We start from the raw sequence: 16,848 nt of genomic DNA, 5'->3' as shown, positions 1-16,848 counted from the left end.
TGCTGGATCTCCTGCTGACATCGCTGAATCGGCGTGTGTGACACCGATCCAGCGATGTCTTCACTGGTAACCAGGGTAAACATCGGGTTACTAAGCACAGGGCTGCGCTTAGTAACCCGATGTTTACCCTGGTTACCGTTGTAAATGTAAAAAAAAAAAAAAAAAACACTACATACTTACATTTCCGGTGTCTGGTCATGTCCCCCGCCGTCACCTTCCCGCACTGACTGGTGAGCGCCGGCCGGCCGTAAAGCACAGCACAGCGGTGACGTCACCGCTGTACTTTACGGCCGGCGCTCAGTCAGTGCTGGAAGCTGACGGCGAGGGACATGACCAGACACCGGGAATGTAAGTATGTAGTGTTTTTTTTTTACATTTACAACGGTAACCAGGGTAAACATCGGGTTACTAAGCGCGGCCCTGCGCATAGTAACCCGGTATTTACCCTGGTTACCCGGGGACTTCGGGATAGTTGCTCGCTGGAGAGCTGTCTGTGTGACAGCTCTCCAGCGACGCTGCAGCGATCGACATCGTTGTCGGTATCGCTGCAGCGTCGCTTAGTGTGACGGTACCTTTAGGCTGGGGTCAGACAGCCACAGATTCTCTCATGAGAGAGGATGGGGACGATTATGTAATTGATCAAGCTCTTATCAGATTGTCAGCATTGTGTAATCAGATTCCCTTGGATAAGAGAAACGGAGCACACTAAAGAGAAGAAGGAGAACAACATTTCTCCATCTTCTCTATTGTGCCAATTCATGAAAACGTAATCCGAGTGCAGTCTGATGATTTGCATGCACTCATTGACTTGCATGGCTGACTGCGATCAAATAATGAAATCAAACTCAGGCATGTTGTGAATTTTTATGAGATGGTCCAAGGAAAGGGAAAAAAAAAAAAAATAAAAAAAATTGACATGGGTCCGAGTGCAATCCAATGTTTTGTCAGATCACACACAGACCAAAAATACGGTCATCCGTTCCTGGCCTTATTGTTTAAAACACTATCGGAAAGTCCGATGCTCATCAAGCTCCCTAGAGCAATGCCTACACGGATAACCATGAGCCGGGAACAGGGTTATACTATGGTAAAGTACTGACAAACAATCCAGATTGTTTCTATTAGTCCATACAATATATCTTAGGAAGGGAAAAGCTTTGGCAGTTTATTTTCCCAGACTCGTGCATATATATGTAAAGGCTCTAGTAATCCTACCAGCTTATTAAAGTTCCTCTCTCCTAATTTCCCATAAATATATACACGAATAACCTTTGAACTGTCTTTCTGCCATTACTCCCTGAACCCCGGATAAAACGGTTCAGCACATTTGCCTGTAAGGTGAAATTTGTCGACAAAAAAAAAAAAAAAAAAAACTGCTTTAATTTAATGGTATTTGCCCAATTGCTCATTATGAACAGTAAGAAGCAATTGACCATTTCAGGAGGGAGGAGGAGGAGGGGGTCTTCCTTCACTATTGTCAGCCAGATTAGAGACTTTCATAAAGAGAACGTAGACAACTCATTCTTCATGAGATCATCCACATTTTGGAGACCAGCTGTAAAGTCCTGGGTCTGTGGGAGTTGACACGGCTGAAAAGATACAGCAACTTTCCCACAGGACCAAGCAGGGGAGAACGTAGGCTCATGTTAAATGCTTTCCCAAAGTACACCACTTAGTTAAGGCATACTCATTTATTTATGGTTAATGCTGTAACCGAGCCGTACAGCGCCAGCGCTGTTCACTAAACTAGAACGTGGAGAATTCCTGCGCAGCGAGCCTGCCAATAAATAGATCTGCGCTACCATTGCTCTAATGGAGTCATAAAAAAGTAGATCTAAAAATGGAGACACCATCACAATTTGGGGAACCTGAGGGTTGATCGTGTAGAAAGGGAAATTCTTCATCTGTGGCTCTACAGACTAAATTAAGGGGGATACATTCCTGCACATACCCACATGGAATAGGAAAGGAGATCCTGGACAAAACAGGTCATTTCGACAAAGAAACTTCCAAGAAAAACCCTTATATAGTGCCCTTCCAAGCCAAGGGACTGAATTCCATCACTTCTCACCACTGTGGCATTCCCATGTTAGTAAATCATGGCAGATCACTCAAATAAGCCATGGCTTATTGACTTTTGCAGGTTGAACCTCTGTGCCCCAATAAGGGTCCTAAGAATTAAAGGGAACCTGTCACCTGAATTTGGCGGCACCGGTTTTGGGTCATATGAGAGGAGTTTTCGGATGTTTGATTCACCCTTTCCTTACCCGCTGGCTGCATGCTGGCCACAATATTGGATTGAAGTTCATTCTCTGTCCTCCGTAGTACACGCCTGCGCAAGGCATTGCCTTGCACAGGCGTGTACTACGGAGGACAGAGAATGAACTTCAATCCAATATTGCGGCCAGCGGGTAAGGAAAGGGTGAATCAAACACCCGAAAACTCCGCCCATATGACCCAAAACCGGTCCCGCCAAATTCAGGTGACAGGTTCCCTTTAAGGAGGCTCCAGCACCACGTATCCTTTACAGGAAAAAAAAAATGACTTGCACTAAATCAGTACTAAGGCCCCATTCATTCTTATGGTTGGGGGGGGGGGGGGGGGGTCTAGACATCATTAAGAGATTACATATCCTAGTTTTATTCCATCACAAACCAAGATGGGAAGACCTCTTTAGAAAACTTTTGTGTATTACCCAGCAATATATTATGCAAAACACTGGCTCCGGTACAAAGTGTAACAAAAACTAAAACATAAAAGGCTAGAAACATTAAAAAAAATAATTTATAATTAAATAAAACAGTTATTACCTATTTGACAGGTTTTTCCAGTCCACTGGGAAGGGCAAACACACTTAAACCCATCTACTAAATCTTGGCAAGTCCCACCATGTCCACAAGGATTCGGGGCACAATCATCTATGTCTAGAATGAAACAAATAGAACAAAAAAAATATATATATATATAAATTATATGAAACTACGATCCTGGAGTTATTGAAGACCTGGATTATTCATATCGTTACTAGATTAAAATAAGCAATACATACTGATGGAGCACGTGGGACCCGTCCACCCTGGAGCGCAGTTACATTCAAATCCCCCAATGGTCTCCAAACAACTGCCACCATTGTGGCAAGGATCAGAGAGGCAGGCATGTTCGGCTGGAAGAAGAAAATCATAATATAAATAAATTTATATAGAGAAAAATATAAGGTACATACACACAGGGGGGAAAAAAAGAAAAAGAAGTAAATTCTGCCTTGTTCGCAGACCACCTTGCTCTGCGAGAAGTGACCAGCACCAATACCGCAATATCTTATTCTCATTAACAGTGCTTGGTTTAACACAACTTCAAACACCAGGGAAATAATCTTTCATGCTATGTTGACCTGATCAATGTGCCATAGCTTAGATCAGTGGAATCTGAGCCAGGAGGAACACGGATTCCCATAGAATTAGGAGGAAATGGGGAGGGGAAAAAAAAAAAAAAAAGAAGAAGATGCTTAAAGGGGTTGTTCAAAAGGTCTGCATCTTCTCCCCCTCATTTAGACAGCTCAGCTCCTGTCCACAGTATTGCATCTCAGTCCCATTTACCGTACTTACATAACAATAAACTGCAATGTCAAACATTGTCAAAAATGCCGCTGTCGCTTTGGGCAGAAAAACCAAACACTAAAAAACAGCTTTAGAATCCTCCTTTAGTCTATAATTATAATGGTGCACAAATACCCAATAAAGATTATAATAAAGTTACAGAGATTCAGAAGTTTAAAAAATAAAATAAAAAGTTTTTCTAAGTTACCGATTTCACAATTCCGTCCCGAATACCCCTCCGTACAGGAACACTCGTACTTATCCGGGCCGGTATTACTGCACGTGCCTCCATTTAGGCAGGGCTGGTACGTCCCACAGGAGTTTAAATCTGCCGATAAAAAAAAATGGCACGCATGGGTCATGGATGAATATCGTGCGAGAGCGCCATCGTAGAGGTATACTGACGACAGACAAAGATTTATTCAAGCACTCGAAGGACGTATATTAATGTATACAGGCTCTGCAGCTGTTCTTCAAGGTCGGAATGTAATTGAACGGAAAACACACACACAACTTGCATAAAAAGCAAAAAAGGCTTTACTTGGGGAAAGTGGCGTTTGCTGTATGATTAGCATACCTTTGTTACAGAGCTGACCACCCCAATTCGTTTCACACAGACACTGCCATGGTTCAATGCAAGTGCCATGGACACATCCTGGGTGAGGAATGCACTTGTCACAGTACTGCCCCTGCCATCCATATTGGCATCTAGGTTGGAGGAAAAAATAATAAAAAAAAAAAAAGGACAAAGGTTTATACAATTTGCCTTCAGAGCAACGGAATCCTTCCCGCTTGCGAAAAAATGTATTGCATTCCTCGAGGGAGTTTTTGGTTCTCTCTCGTAAACAAACCTACCAGTAGTTTTGCCAAGGTCTGTAAGCCAATCTTTTTACAAAAGAATAACTGTTCTGGGAGACCCTGCATGGTGCCATTGAGCACAATAATACTCTATTCTCAGGTCATTCAAATGAGACGGGGAGGGTGGGTGCTCCCTACAAATCAATCTCTAGGCAATGTCAGGATGGACAATCAATTGCGTGGAAAAGAAAAAAAGATCCCAGAGAACAATGGAAAAGCCGCTTTCCTGCCTGCCGACTTTTCCTGCTACATTTCTGTATTATGTGTCTTTACAAATGTGCACGCTGTATAAACAGCCACTCTCGTTTTCTGTGATCCATGTTTAGAAAAATTAATTATATCCGCTAAAACTAAAAGGGGAAAGACCGCCATTTGGAAATCATAACCACATGAAGCAATGAAGATAGGAAACAGACGTGCTGAGTTACAAAAGGCTAGTGGGGTCTTCAATATTACATCAAGGATTCCTAAGCTAAACACTCCTTCAATGACCAAGACCAAAAACTTCCCCCAAAGCGGTCTTTAAATTTGTAAAAATAAACCATTAGATAGAGGTCACCCAGACTTCAAATACAAGTCTGCCAGAGCAAATCCGTATCATGGGAAAGCTAAAGAATTCGGAGGCAGGGGGAGAAATAGGGAAAGGGAGTCAGTTTAACCCTCCGCTTTAACTGTTCTTTTAAGGCTAGGGTGGTCACACAAGCGTCTTCGCTCATCCGAGAAAAATCGGTCACATTTTGCTGATCAGAGTGTGATCGGATTTTCAGGGATGTGGAGAAGATGAAAAATATTAAAAAAACCAAACAAAAAAAAAAAAGTTCTCCATCTTCTCCACCCCTCATTCCGTAAAAATTGGACTGAGGACGCAAATCATGCATGCACTAGGACCAAAAACATGGCCGTCTGACCTCATAGTAAGCATTGATGCAATTCGACACTGATTGCCTGCCTTTTTACCCAATCAGGGGCTATATGTAGCAAGTACTGCCATAATGCCACTGAGATTGTGGCTATGCTCTGGAATGAGCATGCAATTTTTTTTTTGTAACACTACCAAAATTCGTAAAATGGGTGCATATTATTATGCCAAGAAAAAGACAAAATTTGGCGGTCCTATGGGAAAAAGTCTGGCAGGAGCACCGGCGATGATCCCCATCCCCCTTGCTCTCAACACTATCCTTGGTTCCTTGGCAATATCGCCCACCTTGGTTTTTCTCCATGTCAAGTAGGAGCCTGTAGCTTTGTCTGTCCTATCCCAGCCGAAGACATGAATATATTGTTCAAGCTTCTTTCCGACAAGTGTACGTATGCAAATAACATGTGGGAAAGTTGCACCTTAAACAAATACTATATGAGCAACAGTGCATGTCTGAGCATCGAGTGGGAGGCGAGACGTAGAAAGAGAAAGGCCTAAAATCTGGAAACAAAGCCTGTTCTTGTAGTGGCACAGCAAGCCATGTTTATTTAAGTGACAAGTGCACAAATCATTAGCCCTCGCCTCATGGAGTCACTATATACAATGCCCAGAGCACTCATTTCACATGTTCACTATATAATAGCCTGAAAAATTACACTGGCAGCTCTGCCACCTTAGAACTCAAATTGCAGAAGAACATGATCAATATGGAAAGGATGGGTCACCTTTTTCATACTTCTGTTAACATATAAGGTTTTTTCCTTAAAATAGGGAATATATGTGGTTTATAATTGAAACCATTGGCAACTAAAGTTTTTAGTTGCCAATGGTTAGCATAAATTTTAAAACATTTTTCTATGACCATCACGAACCTATAATAGTCATCTAGAATCTACCCCGTCCCAGTCATGCCAGATTAATGGACATGGACTGTGAACGTGTATACGTAACCCTAACTACACAACTGTAATTTACAGTCAAGGTTTACGCTTCCCCCGATTTTGCTAGAACTCAGCCTTGCCATAAAGATGAAAGATAATCTGTAATTCCAAGCCATCCCAATATTTTAATTATTAAATTGTCCGAGTATGTATAAAACCTGCTTTCCATTGTATCAAAGCCAGAAGACAGACAACTTCAAAGCTCCGCAACAAACAGTGTCTACTGACAAGATTCCATCTCAGCCATTAACCTCTCAGCACTCAGATACTGGCTCACAAGAGCCAAGGGACCCAGAGATTTTACTAATCCTAGTCTAAAGAATGCCTCACTTTTTGCCTATTGATAGACCTGGTGTGGGGGGATGGACAGTACAAAGTGTTAACCCCTGTAATGACACAGAGCTAAGATGTCCACTGGCAAGAAGCCCATTATAACTCCTACACACGGATGTGTGTCAGAAACATGCACAGGAATTTAGGACGGGACTTCATACAAGTTTTGCTAAATTCCAAAAAGGTAGTATTATACGGTACCTGCATTCTCCTGGAACCTTGCACGTCCCATGCTTTGAGCTACAGCCTTGACTGCATATGGCTATAAGAAAAACAAAAAATAGCGGGGGGGGGAGTAAAGGTCAATCATTTTATCCAATAAATATGTAGTAGTATAAATTGTAATTATGAATTACCTATACATCAATACACTCTCTCACCAAGAATGGAAGAATGGATAAAAATCCAAGCAGAACAACGACGACTCATTACATGGTCCAGCAAAGACAATATTCATAGACATTAATGGAATACAACCCCAAGAGTCAATTTCTAGACACATGACCAATTTGGTACTTGAAATTTGACCAATTCTTTATAAAACAAAAAACAAAAAAAACAAACAAATCTAACTTGCCTCTGTTGCATTCAGCTCCATTCCAGCCTTCCAGACAGGTCTTGTTGCCATTTTGGTCACAAATATAATGTCCAAAGAAGTCATCTCTGGGCCGGCAAAATTTATTGCAGCCAAATCCATAGTAATGTTCACCACAAGTTACTCGGATCTGGTACTCGAAATGGGCCATTCCGGCGTTTTGTTTGAGGGTTTGCCATTGTCGGCTAGGGTTGATCATACCAGAGTGGGTAGCCTTGTCTATGATGTCGTCACGCTCTTTAGAAAAGTTAAGAAAGAAAAAAAAAAGGGTCATGAATAACTACTCTTTAAAATGAAACGATCACATTATGTATTAAATAAAAAGATCTTTAAAAAAAAAAATAAATAAATAAATGAAATAAATCTAGGATTTGGAGGACTTCACCTTCCAAGCATACTAGGGACAAACCAAGACACACGACATGTCCTAAAAAGTGCATCTTCTTAACATTATAACCTGAAATACTATTTCACAGTAGTCCGGAATATTGTATACATCTGTGGTATTTCACTATGTACCCTGGGCCTTATGACTTAAACGATCTGACACCGTCTTACGACCTGCAGCAAGCTCTGCTTTGACTGCAAAGTGAAGAATTATCATAAAACGTTTAAATTAACTTTGCACACACAGTGGAAAGAAAAGCAGAAGGGCAGACCATTTAGCAAAGCAAACAAGAAATGGTAAGTGACTTGTATAACAAACAAGAGAAGGGAAAAATGTTTAGGGAGGTGTGTTTGGTACGGACGACAATTTTTCTTATTTGTGACTCAAAACAATATTTTTTGGGACTCTAAGATTTTACTATTCAATATAGGTATAACACCATTTTAATTATAGAAATAACTACTAAAACCCTTAGATGCCAAATTTGCTATACCGCAATTTTTTTTCCATCACAAAATATAAAGGGAGACTCAAAAAGTTTCAAGTAATCCTTCCAGGGGGACAGTTCTACAAGAGTTGCGTAACCTTGGCTTGCACCTGCCCTCGTCATCCTACATTTCATAACATTTTCATAACCAATAATGTTCTTCTGCAGAGGGGGCCGTCATTTTCCAAATCAACCTATCAGCACTTCAGCCGCGAGCTATGGGAATACCATTAGCTTGCAGGAAGAGAAATAAAAACAAACTTCTATAGCTAAAATCCTAGCCGCTTGACTTGAAGGTCAAAAAGGAGTCTCCACTGTGGTCTCTTGATGGGAATGAACTGTTGCTGTTCTCGTGTTTATTTTTTTTGTGCCGTCAAAAATGTGGAGAGGGAAGAAATTGAGCCAGAAAAAAAAAAAACCTAGTGGTTTAACCAGTACTTTAAGAAGGGATGACCTTCAGGCTTTGGAGGAGCAACTTTAAAACCTCAAAAAGCTGTAATCAAAAGAGCTTCCCTCTAGAAAAAAAAAATCTAGAGAGGCCTGATGTAAGAAGTAGAATATATACTGTCTACTTATTTAAGAATACTAAGATAAGCTAGCCATGCACATTGGAAAGCCGACAGCTTGCCCAATGGAACTTGGCTGATCCATGTGTAAAACCTCTTTGGTGGTGGCAAGAACAAGATGATCGGGCCGTTAACACCTTAATTTCCCCTGACATTGGGGGAAAGTTGGGTTGCCCTCCATATATATTAGGTGAGGAGTTCAGCCAATGAGCATTACATGTTTAACCCAGCTTAAGGCCTTATTCAGACAATAACTTTTATGGTATGTAAAAAAGGTCCGAGTTTCAGTGTTGGAGATCCAATTTTCTGTGTTACAGTTTGTACCAGAAGTAAATTTTCACGTATGAAAAATTAAACACGTTACAAAGCATCTGACACCCACTGCAATGGTAATCATGACCAGCAAGCAGTTTGCACGTACATGCCACCCGCTTGCTCTTTATGATTTTTAGGGATCCGTGGACTCCATGGCAATCTAAAGAAGTCCACATCTGATTCAACAGAAAAAAAAAAAAAAGTGTAGAGGATTTTGACATATTTCAGAGGTTGCAATAATAAGACAACTATCATTCCCCTAAAAGCAAGCAGCAGCGCTGGGTAGGCCTCCATGATTCCCTGCCAGGGCTCGGTTTCGTACATGAGGAGTAAAAACTTGAAGATGTATTCTATGTGCGGCCATTCTTTTTCGTGCATATTCCGAAATTCTGAGATCTTGCATGTAGTCTTCTTTCAAGAAAAGTGATGTGTTGATAATCAGTAAAGCAAATACAGTTAGGTATCTCATCAATACTAACCATTCGTCTCATTATTGTGATCCCATGCTTCAACCACCAAGGTGTAAGATCTCTGAACAAAAGAAATAAAAAAATAAAAAAAATATTATATAAAACGTACATGTAAAAACAAAACAAAAATAAAAGTTAAAAACAAATGAATATATATATATATATATATATATATATATATATATATATATATATATATATATATATATATATATATATATATATATATATATATACACACATATACACATATTTTCCTGAAGAATTCGGATTTAGCGAGTAGGTCTGTGCCAATTGAAACCAAAATAGGCAACAGATTACATGTAAACCAAACATGATCCTCTTTCACCTTCTAAGCTAACTTATCCAGACTGATTCAGCAGAGACCTTTCACCTTAAATTACTCATCATTGTCAACCCTAATGAGTTTCATGTATTTTACTAAAGAAGAACCAATAAACACTTATTATTTAGTGTATGAAAAAAAACAAAAAAACTAAACACGTTCTAAAAAGTAGAACAGAAAATAAGGGGAGAAAAAAAAAAAAAAAAGGCAAAACTACATAAATAAAAAGTCAATAAAAGATGATAAACATGTGCATATTCATATAGTTTTCTGCAAACACCAATTCACTGAGCATCTGAAGTGAAGTCTCCTGGGAGTTTTTGCTTTTCAGCACCTCTTTGAAAGCTTTGTCTGCAATAGACCATCAATGCTCCCACAAGTATCAGGTAACGAGAAAAATAACTGATGACTTTTAGTGAGGTTGGAGAGGAAAGCTTCTTTAATACAAAGCCTAGGACCTAAGCATGCAAAACCTTTAGGGCACAGCTATGTGTCACATTTATAGGCGCACTAATCTGACCAGGGGATCTCATACATTCCTGTAATAATCATAAGCATCTACTGCTTAAACTGACTCCTTAGCTCTGGATGGTTGCCAGCCATTGTATACAGCCACCTTTTAGTTCTACTCCCCAAGCCGGGGAGGCAGAAGCTCTCGCTCGCTCCCTCTCCGGTCAGAACAGGCTTACAATTTTTTGACGAGGTTGAGATACAATAGGACCACTTTAAAAAAACACGTCTAGGAAGACTAGAAGTGGCTAAATCCTCTGTTGTATTCTCATGTGAGCAAGTTAGAGCTGCTAGACAACGAGAAAGGAACAAAGTTTAAAAAAAAAAACCCAACTTGGCTCAGTCATGGTAGTAGCTGAAGATCCATAACCATTTGGAAACGAATGGAATGTGGTAATTACATAGAAGACAAACCAGAAGCACATATAGCGTTTATGGAGAAAGGTAAACACCTTGAAGGTGTAGGCATAAAGATAACTTCAAAAGTCAGCATAAAGCTACTTCTAATAACTTGACCGAGCATGCAGTCTTTGAAGGAAAGCCCTTCTTTGTGAGGCTCCACTTGGAATACAGCCTAAATATGTTTCATAGTCAAAGAACAGGATTCCATTTTGTTCACAGATAACTGTGGGAAAATTCAGAGACGAGTAAGCAAATCTTCACGAGCCCAGACATGTTCACAGTCTTCGATACAAAGGCCACCGCCAGGGCCATTTACCGGGTTATGAAGCTGTTTTTCAACTATTTACAGCACATATTATATTTTTATGGGCTTTTATTCAACTTGTACAGTCCCAGGAAAGGGAATCTGCAAAGTGTTCACAACAATCCACCAAATAGTTGCTGCGTTATTACCACACCTTCATTCTTGAGAATGTAACTGCGCTGGGATTGTTGCTTTAAAGACCGAAGTTAATTTACAATGGGTGATGGGCATTGCGCGGGAAAGAAAACCTAAAGTATTTTTACATATAACAAACCCTGCTGATAGTGAAAAAGAAAAGAGAGGTGCAATGTAGAGATTTCCAAAACTATTAGAGATCAAAGTCAGCAGCCAACTTGTATTCCAGTCAAAGTAAAGGAGAAGCAGAACCGCGTCAGTAGCTTTGGTGCTGGTCCCAGAACCGTGGCTCAGTCCTCTGTATATATAAAAAGCAAAAATAAAAACCACAGCAACACTCTACAATTGCAAGAATTAAGCAGTAAGGGTACATTATTCACCAATGAAATAATGCAACATTTGGTCCCACGAGACATTTTTTCCACAACACAAGCGTCACAAATGCAAAATACCAAACCCTAAAGTCCAAAATGTGTACAAATATTGTCAAGTGTCAAAAGTTTATAAAAACCTAAAACAAATGACAACTAGGTTGTAACTGAATTAAACAATCTTTAGAAACGTATCACACCATGTGTACCCGCTCATCGTGCAACCCCCTGAGTGTCACCATTTATCTTCTAACAATGAGCTAAGCACTTGGCCAATAAATTATATCTGCCAAGCCTGGAATGCCGACCTGATGTTAGTGCCAAAAGGTATAACTAATTACTAACTGAAGATCCAATCGGGCGCCACACTCACTCCACATCTGCCAGCCTGGTTGTGTGAAGCTCTAGGTCAACTTCAGTTTTTTTCCACCTTGGAAAATTCCATCGCACTCTGGTGTATAGTTTTGTTTTTTTGTTTTTTTGGAGATATCACGGTTGATCTTTTAGAGCAAAAAATTGCCCCCTCTACCTTCCAAAAAGGAAATAGCTACTGAACAAAAAAAAAAAAAATTCCAAAACCTGTAGACACCTATTGCTAAGGATGTTGCTCATTACAACTTTCATTTATTCCATCATTCGTGGCTAATTATATCCATCCAGAGATTCATCTCTATCCAGAGATATATAACATTTTGACAAACAAAATTATAATATTTCAATAGCGACAATATGTACAGCAGCACTTTATATTTTAGAGGGGATTTGTAAAGACAATAAAATACATTACAGATTAACAATAACCACATAAAAAACAGATACCAAGAGGAATGAGGGCCCTGCTCGCAAACTTACAATCTATGAGCAAATAGGGGGGGGGGGGGGAGAGAGACACAAAAGGTGGATAGTAATCGCTTTCATTGTTCTGACGAGCCATAATGTAAGAAATCAGGTGTTCATATAATGCGGTGGATCGCCCCCATGTCAGGGCTATGGGTTTACTCGGAGTCGAGCCCTTCGGTTCTCGTCAGCGATGCCACGGTGGCTGACCCGGTTCGTGGCCCTAGGGGAACATCCGTTGATAAGATGGGGGGAAAAGGTCTTTAAAAGGGATAATGTTCATGACGCCACCTGTGGTATTCGGTCAGGATGACCGACACTGCTTAGGGGTCCGCTGGGGTGATGTTACAGGTGAAGTATGTCCCCAGGGCTTCCCAGAGTGTAGATGGTGGTTGATGTAAGGCACAGTGAATAACGAGGACACAAGGTTGTAGTCTCTTTACCTTTACTGAAGGCTTCAGCATCCACAGTCCAGGGTAGGGACCACAGGGTAGGCAGAGTCCGGCCGGTCTGAAGGCAAATCCAGAGTCCCCTTATCCAGGTGGAATTCAATAGCCTTCCTCTAGCGCCTGGGTGTTGTAGTACCTCCCTGCTGAGCAACTCGGTAAGGTCCTCACAACTATTGCAGATGTTAAGTCTCTTTCTCTCTGTCCCCCTGAGGGATAGGACAAACCCGTATGACTGGTGGCCTGAGGCTCTTTATAGGGACCCTAGAGACGCCCCGGCCTCCACAAGTTGCCACCGTGCCTCCTGGGTATATGGTCGGGCAGTCAACGTGGAATCAAATGTGCTGCCAGTCTCTGAAGTAAAGCATAGAGATCCTTACTCCCTCGGTGTTCTGGCTACCGGTACTGCGCTTCAGAAGGAGGCAGCTTGCTTCTAGCTGGTCTCCCGCTGATGTTAGTCTCCTTTTGCTATGACTTCGTTTCTTACTCACTGCAACACAATTACTTTCAATGTCTCTTTCTTGGGATGCTGCTGCATGGGATGCAGGCGCACCTCCGTGTACCCTTGCCTTCAGCAGGCCGCAGTCTGGGGCTGGCTGGAACCCACTCCAACCAGCCTCTGCCAAACTTGGTTGGGACTGACTGACTGTCTCCTACTCCCTCCAGTCAGCTTCTGTCTCACTTCCTAACCAACCCACCAGTTTTACCCAAGTGTGAGGAGTGCCCTAGTATATAGAAGCTTAGCTCCCCCTGGCAGACTGGAGTGTGAAGTGTGTTTTGTGGTTGTGATACCTGGACAGAAGATCTCCTTCATTGCCTTCAGACGTAACATCACTCCCCCTGGTGGAAGAATAACATTACTGCAACGACCAGGACTCTGGGGTGCTGCAGCTGCAAGAACCGGTAACCAACTAGTATGTGTAAAAGTATAGACACAGAGCACTATTAAATGCATAAAGTGGGTGAGATCATGATACAAGGATCCTGGTTATGAAGAAAATTTTGAATAGGCAACACAGGGATAGTTAGATAAATGCGTTGAGACGGTAGGCCAGTCTGAAGAAATGAGTTTTTAGGGCACACTTAAAACTGAGTATTGGGGATGAATCGAATTGTCCTGGGTAGTGTATTCCAAAGAACTGGAGCAGCACGTGAAAAGTCTTGGAGACGGGAGTGGGAGGTTCTGATTATTGAGGATGCTAACCTCAGGTCATTAGCAGAACGGAGGGCACGGGTAGGGTGGTAGACAGACGAGGGAGGAGATGTAGGGCGGTGCTGAACCGTGGAGCACTTTGTGGGTGAGAGTGATAAGTTTATATCGAACTCTTCCCCTCCAGACATTTTTGTTTTAATCAATAATCACCATCTGTATGAGGCCCAAGCAATTGGTAGTCCAGCAGGTCAGGACAGTTAAACTCTTGTCAGCCAATCTGAAGCAACGTAGACCATTTCAGAACCACAGGCAGTCAATCTTTTTGAGTAATCTTAAACTGGTCGAATGGTGTAGGGGGAAGAAAAAAGAAAAACACACACACACACACACACACACACACACACACCATACGGCTAATAAATCTGTATAAATCTGCCATGTGCCATAAGTTTTTGAATTAGCGATGCCACACACCATTTACAAAAAATAAAAAATATAATATAATATATATATATATATACATACACACATATATACACACGAGCAAGCAAAACAAGACATAATGATCATTTGAGGATTGCTAATGGCAGATAATCATATACCCTGCTCCAGTACATCATTGATCACGGCTTTTACATGGCAACTGTATGCTGTCCGAGATAGAATACCTACCGAATGGAAACCGGAGGGGGAGAAAAGCTCATTCACAATTATAATGGGAACTGTTGGTTTAATAATGCGTGACTGAACGCTCACATCCATCCGGCTGCATTAAGGTTTACTGAACATCTCTGGAATGAAGGCAACCAGCAGGTTTTAATGTTCCCATGACCATAGATGACCTCTGATAAATATACATCCAACCCAAATAATAAAACTGCACAGAGTCATCGTATTCAAATGAGAGCTCCGCCATGGTGTCAAAGATCAGCTGTGTACTGATAATGTCACACTTAATTAGCCACCCCTGATTAATTAGTCTGACCCCTGAGCCAAAAAAATGCCCCTCCAGGAATATGCAGAGTGCTGAGGCCTTCCAAGTCATGCAGTGAATGTAGAGGACGCTTCATTTCAACCAACTATACACGGCAGCTAGACATCAGAAATAAAAGGCTTCCAATAACTAATTATATCTGCTCCAAACAAAAGGATTAGTCCATAATATTTGACAGAAAGGATCCTTCTCCCACTTCATCTGTTGGGTGAAAGTCAAGAGGCCCTGATAAACATGCGGGTGATGTAAATGGTTTGCTGAGGGTTAGAAAAACCATGTTGAGTTTCTTCCAGATTCGCCACATCTCTGTCCACGTAATTTCTGCACCTGCAGCTCAGCCCTAATGAAGAGAATAGAACTGAGCTGCAATACCACACACCACCTGTGGACAGGTGTGGTGCTGTTTTTTTGGAAGAAGGCAGTTATATTTGTAGGATTTCCATAATAACACACACACACATATATATATATATATATATATATATATATATATATATATATATATATATATATATATATATATATATATATATATATATATATATATATATATATATATATATATATATATTTATTTTCAAAAACCATTTGGCTATGTGCCATCGATCAGGATATAGCAGCGTTTTGGACAAAGCCTATTTTCCGCTGCATCCAAAACGCTGCATTCTGATCACACAGGCAAATCCTCCATGTGCTCAGTGAACCGTGCGGATTATCAGCGCAGAATGAATGGCTATGGGTTAGAGACTACACAGCGGAGATTAGCAATAATTCACATGCTGCAGCTCATAAACCCGCGCCGCGGTGAGTTTAGACAGCGGCAAATAGAAGTACAGTGGGCATGCATTTCTATAAAGCACATTCCACTGTGCTTGTAATGTAGAACGCAGCACAGGTGAGTTGTGTCCAAAATGCCGTTATTCCGGATCGTGGGCATGTACCCTAGAGCGTCAAAGAACACTTCAATAAAAACCACATACAAGAAAAAATGAGGGCACTCACCAATCTTCACAGGATTCGAAACTTTATTGATGAAATCTTCACATAAAAATCATGGCCGGAGCTGGCAGCGCCGCAGCTCGTGTGAGCAGGGGAGAGCTGGGACGACGGCCGTTTCGCGCTGTGCTTACGCCTGTACGGGTCCCTGAAGATTGGTGACTGCCCTCATTTTTTCTTGTATGTGGACTATATTGATTCCTGGTTGAGAGGTGTACCCTAGTCAGGATTTCGGCAGCTGCGTTATTCAGTGCCAGATCAGCACGTAGCCTACATCGGTGGAAATTTTACCGTTGACAAGCTGTGCCACCCGCAATCTCTCTATATATTTGGACTTCAATAAAAACACAGCCATATTCCAGGGTTTTTTTAGCTTCAAAAACTCATCTGGCACACCAACATCTACAAGACGGCGTGTGCACAAACCCTGAGAGGCCAATGCATCATACAGTTTGCGCCATAAATCTAGAATATAAACTGCTTGACACGTTGCAGAACTTTTAGACAACTATAGGGCTAAAATTCAACAACTTTTCAAGAAGTGTGAGAAGCGAAATACTGAACATGGCCTTATGTGCCAAATTCACCAAGATGCATAAACCTCATTGAATTTGAAGCATCTGTGAGGCAGTGACCCCTGTTATAGCTAGAGGGGGGCTGTTTGTTCTCCCCGGGATGTGCACAGAGGCGTAGTGAGGCCATGAGAGGCGTTGTAGTCACATGTGTAGCTGTGATTACAATTGTTAAAAGCCCTGTAGTATACAGAGGTTTTAGAGTGGAGTCTGAGACTCATGTGTGTCAGGGCCAGAGTGACACTTCAAATTTCAAATGGAGACGTTTATTCTCAGTGAGGTAGGTCAAACGTAGGACCTCGTATAAGAGAGATGCC

At 41.3% G+C, this 16,848-nt stretch overlaps 1 protein-coding gene across 1 annotated transcript in view; it reads right to left on the bottom strand.

Moving 5' to 3' along the window:
- JAG1 (jagged canonical Notch ligand 1) overlaps nucleotides 1–16,848 on the bottom strand; it is a 48,544-nt gene that overhangs the window by 17,054 nt on the left and 14,642 nt on the right. Inside the window, exons 3-9 of the mRNA XM_069768787.1 lie at nucleotides 9,475–9,526; nucleotides 7,222–7,476; nucleotides 6,846–6,906; nucleotides 4,174–4,304; nucleotides 3,805–3,924; nucleotides 3,050–3,163; nucleotides 2,811–2,924 (exon numbers count right to left, since the gene is read on the bottom strand). Of these exons, the coding sequence (XP_069624888.1) occupies nucleotides 2,811–2,924; nucleotides 3,050–3,163; nucleotides 3,805–3,924; nucleotides 4,174–4,304; nucleotides 6,846–6,906; nucleotides 7,222–7,476; nucleotides 9,475–9,526 (847 nt within the window). The remainder of the gene's footprint in view (nucleotides 1–2,810; nucleotides 2,925–3,049; nucleotides 3,164–3,804; nucleotides 3,925–4,173; nucleotides 4,305–6,845; nucleotides 6,907–7,221; nucleotides 7,477–9,474; nucleotides 9,527–16,848) is intronic.

The sequence above is a fragment of the Ranitomeya imitator genome, chromosome 5, assembly GCF_032444005.1.
Source record: "Ranitomeya imitator isolate aRanImi1 chromosome 5, aRanImi1.pri, whole genome shotgun sequence".
NCBI lineage: Eukaryota > Metazoa > Chordata > Amphibia > Anura > Dendrobatidae > Ranitomeya > Ranitomeya imitator.
Note: the sequence above shows the minus strand (reverse complement) of the source record. Positions and strands in the feature narration are given on the sequence as shown.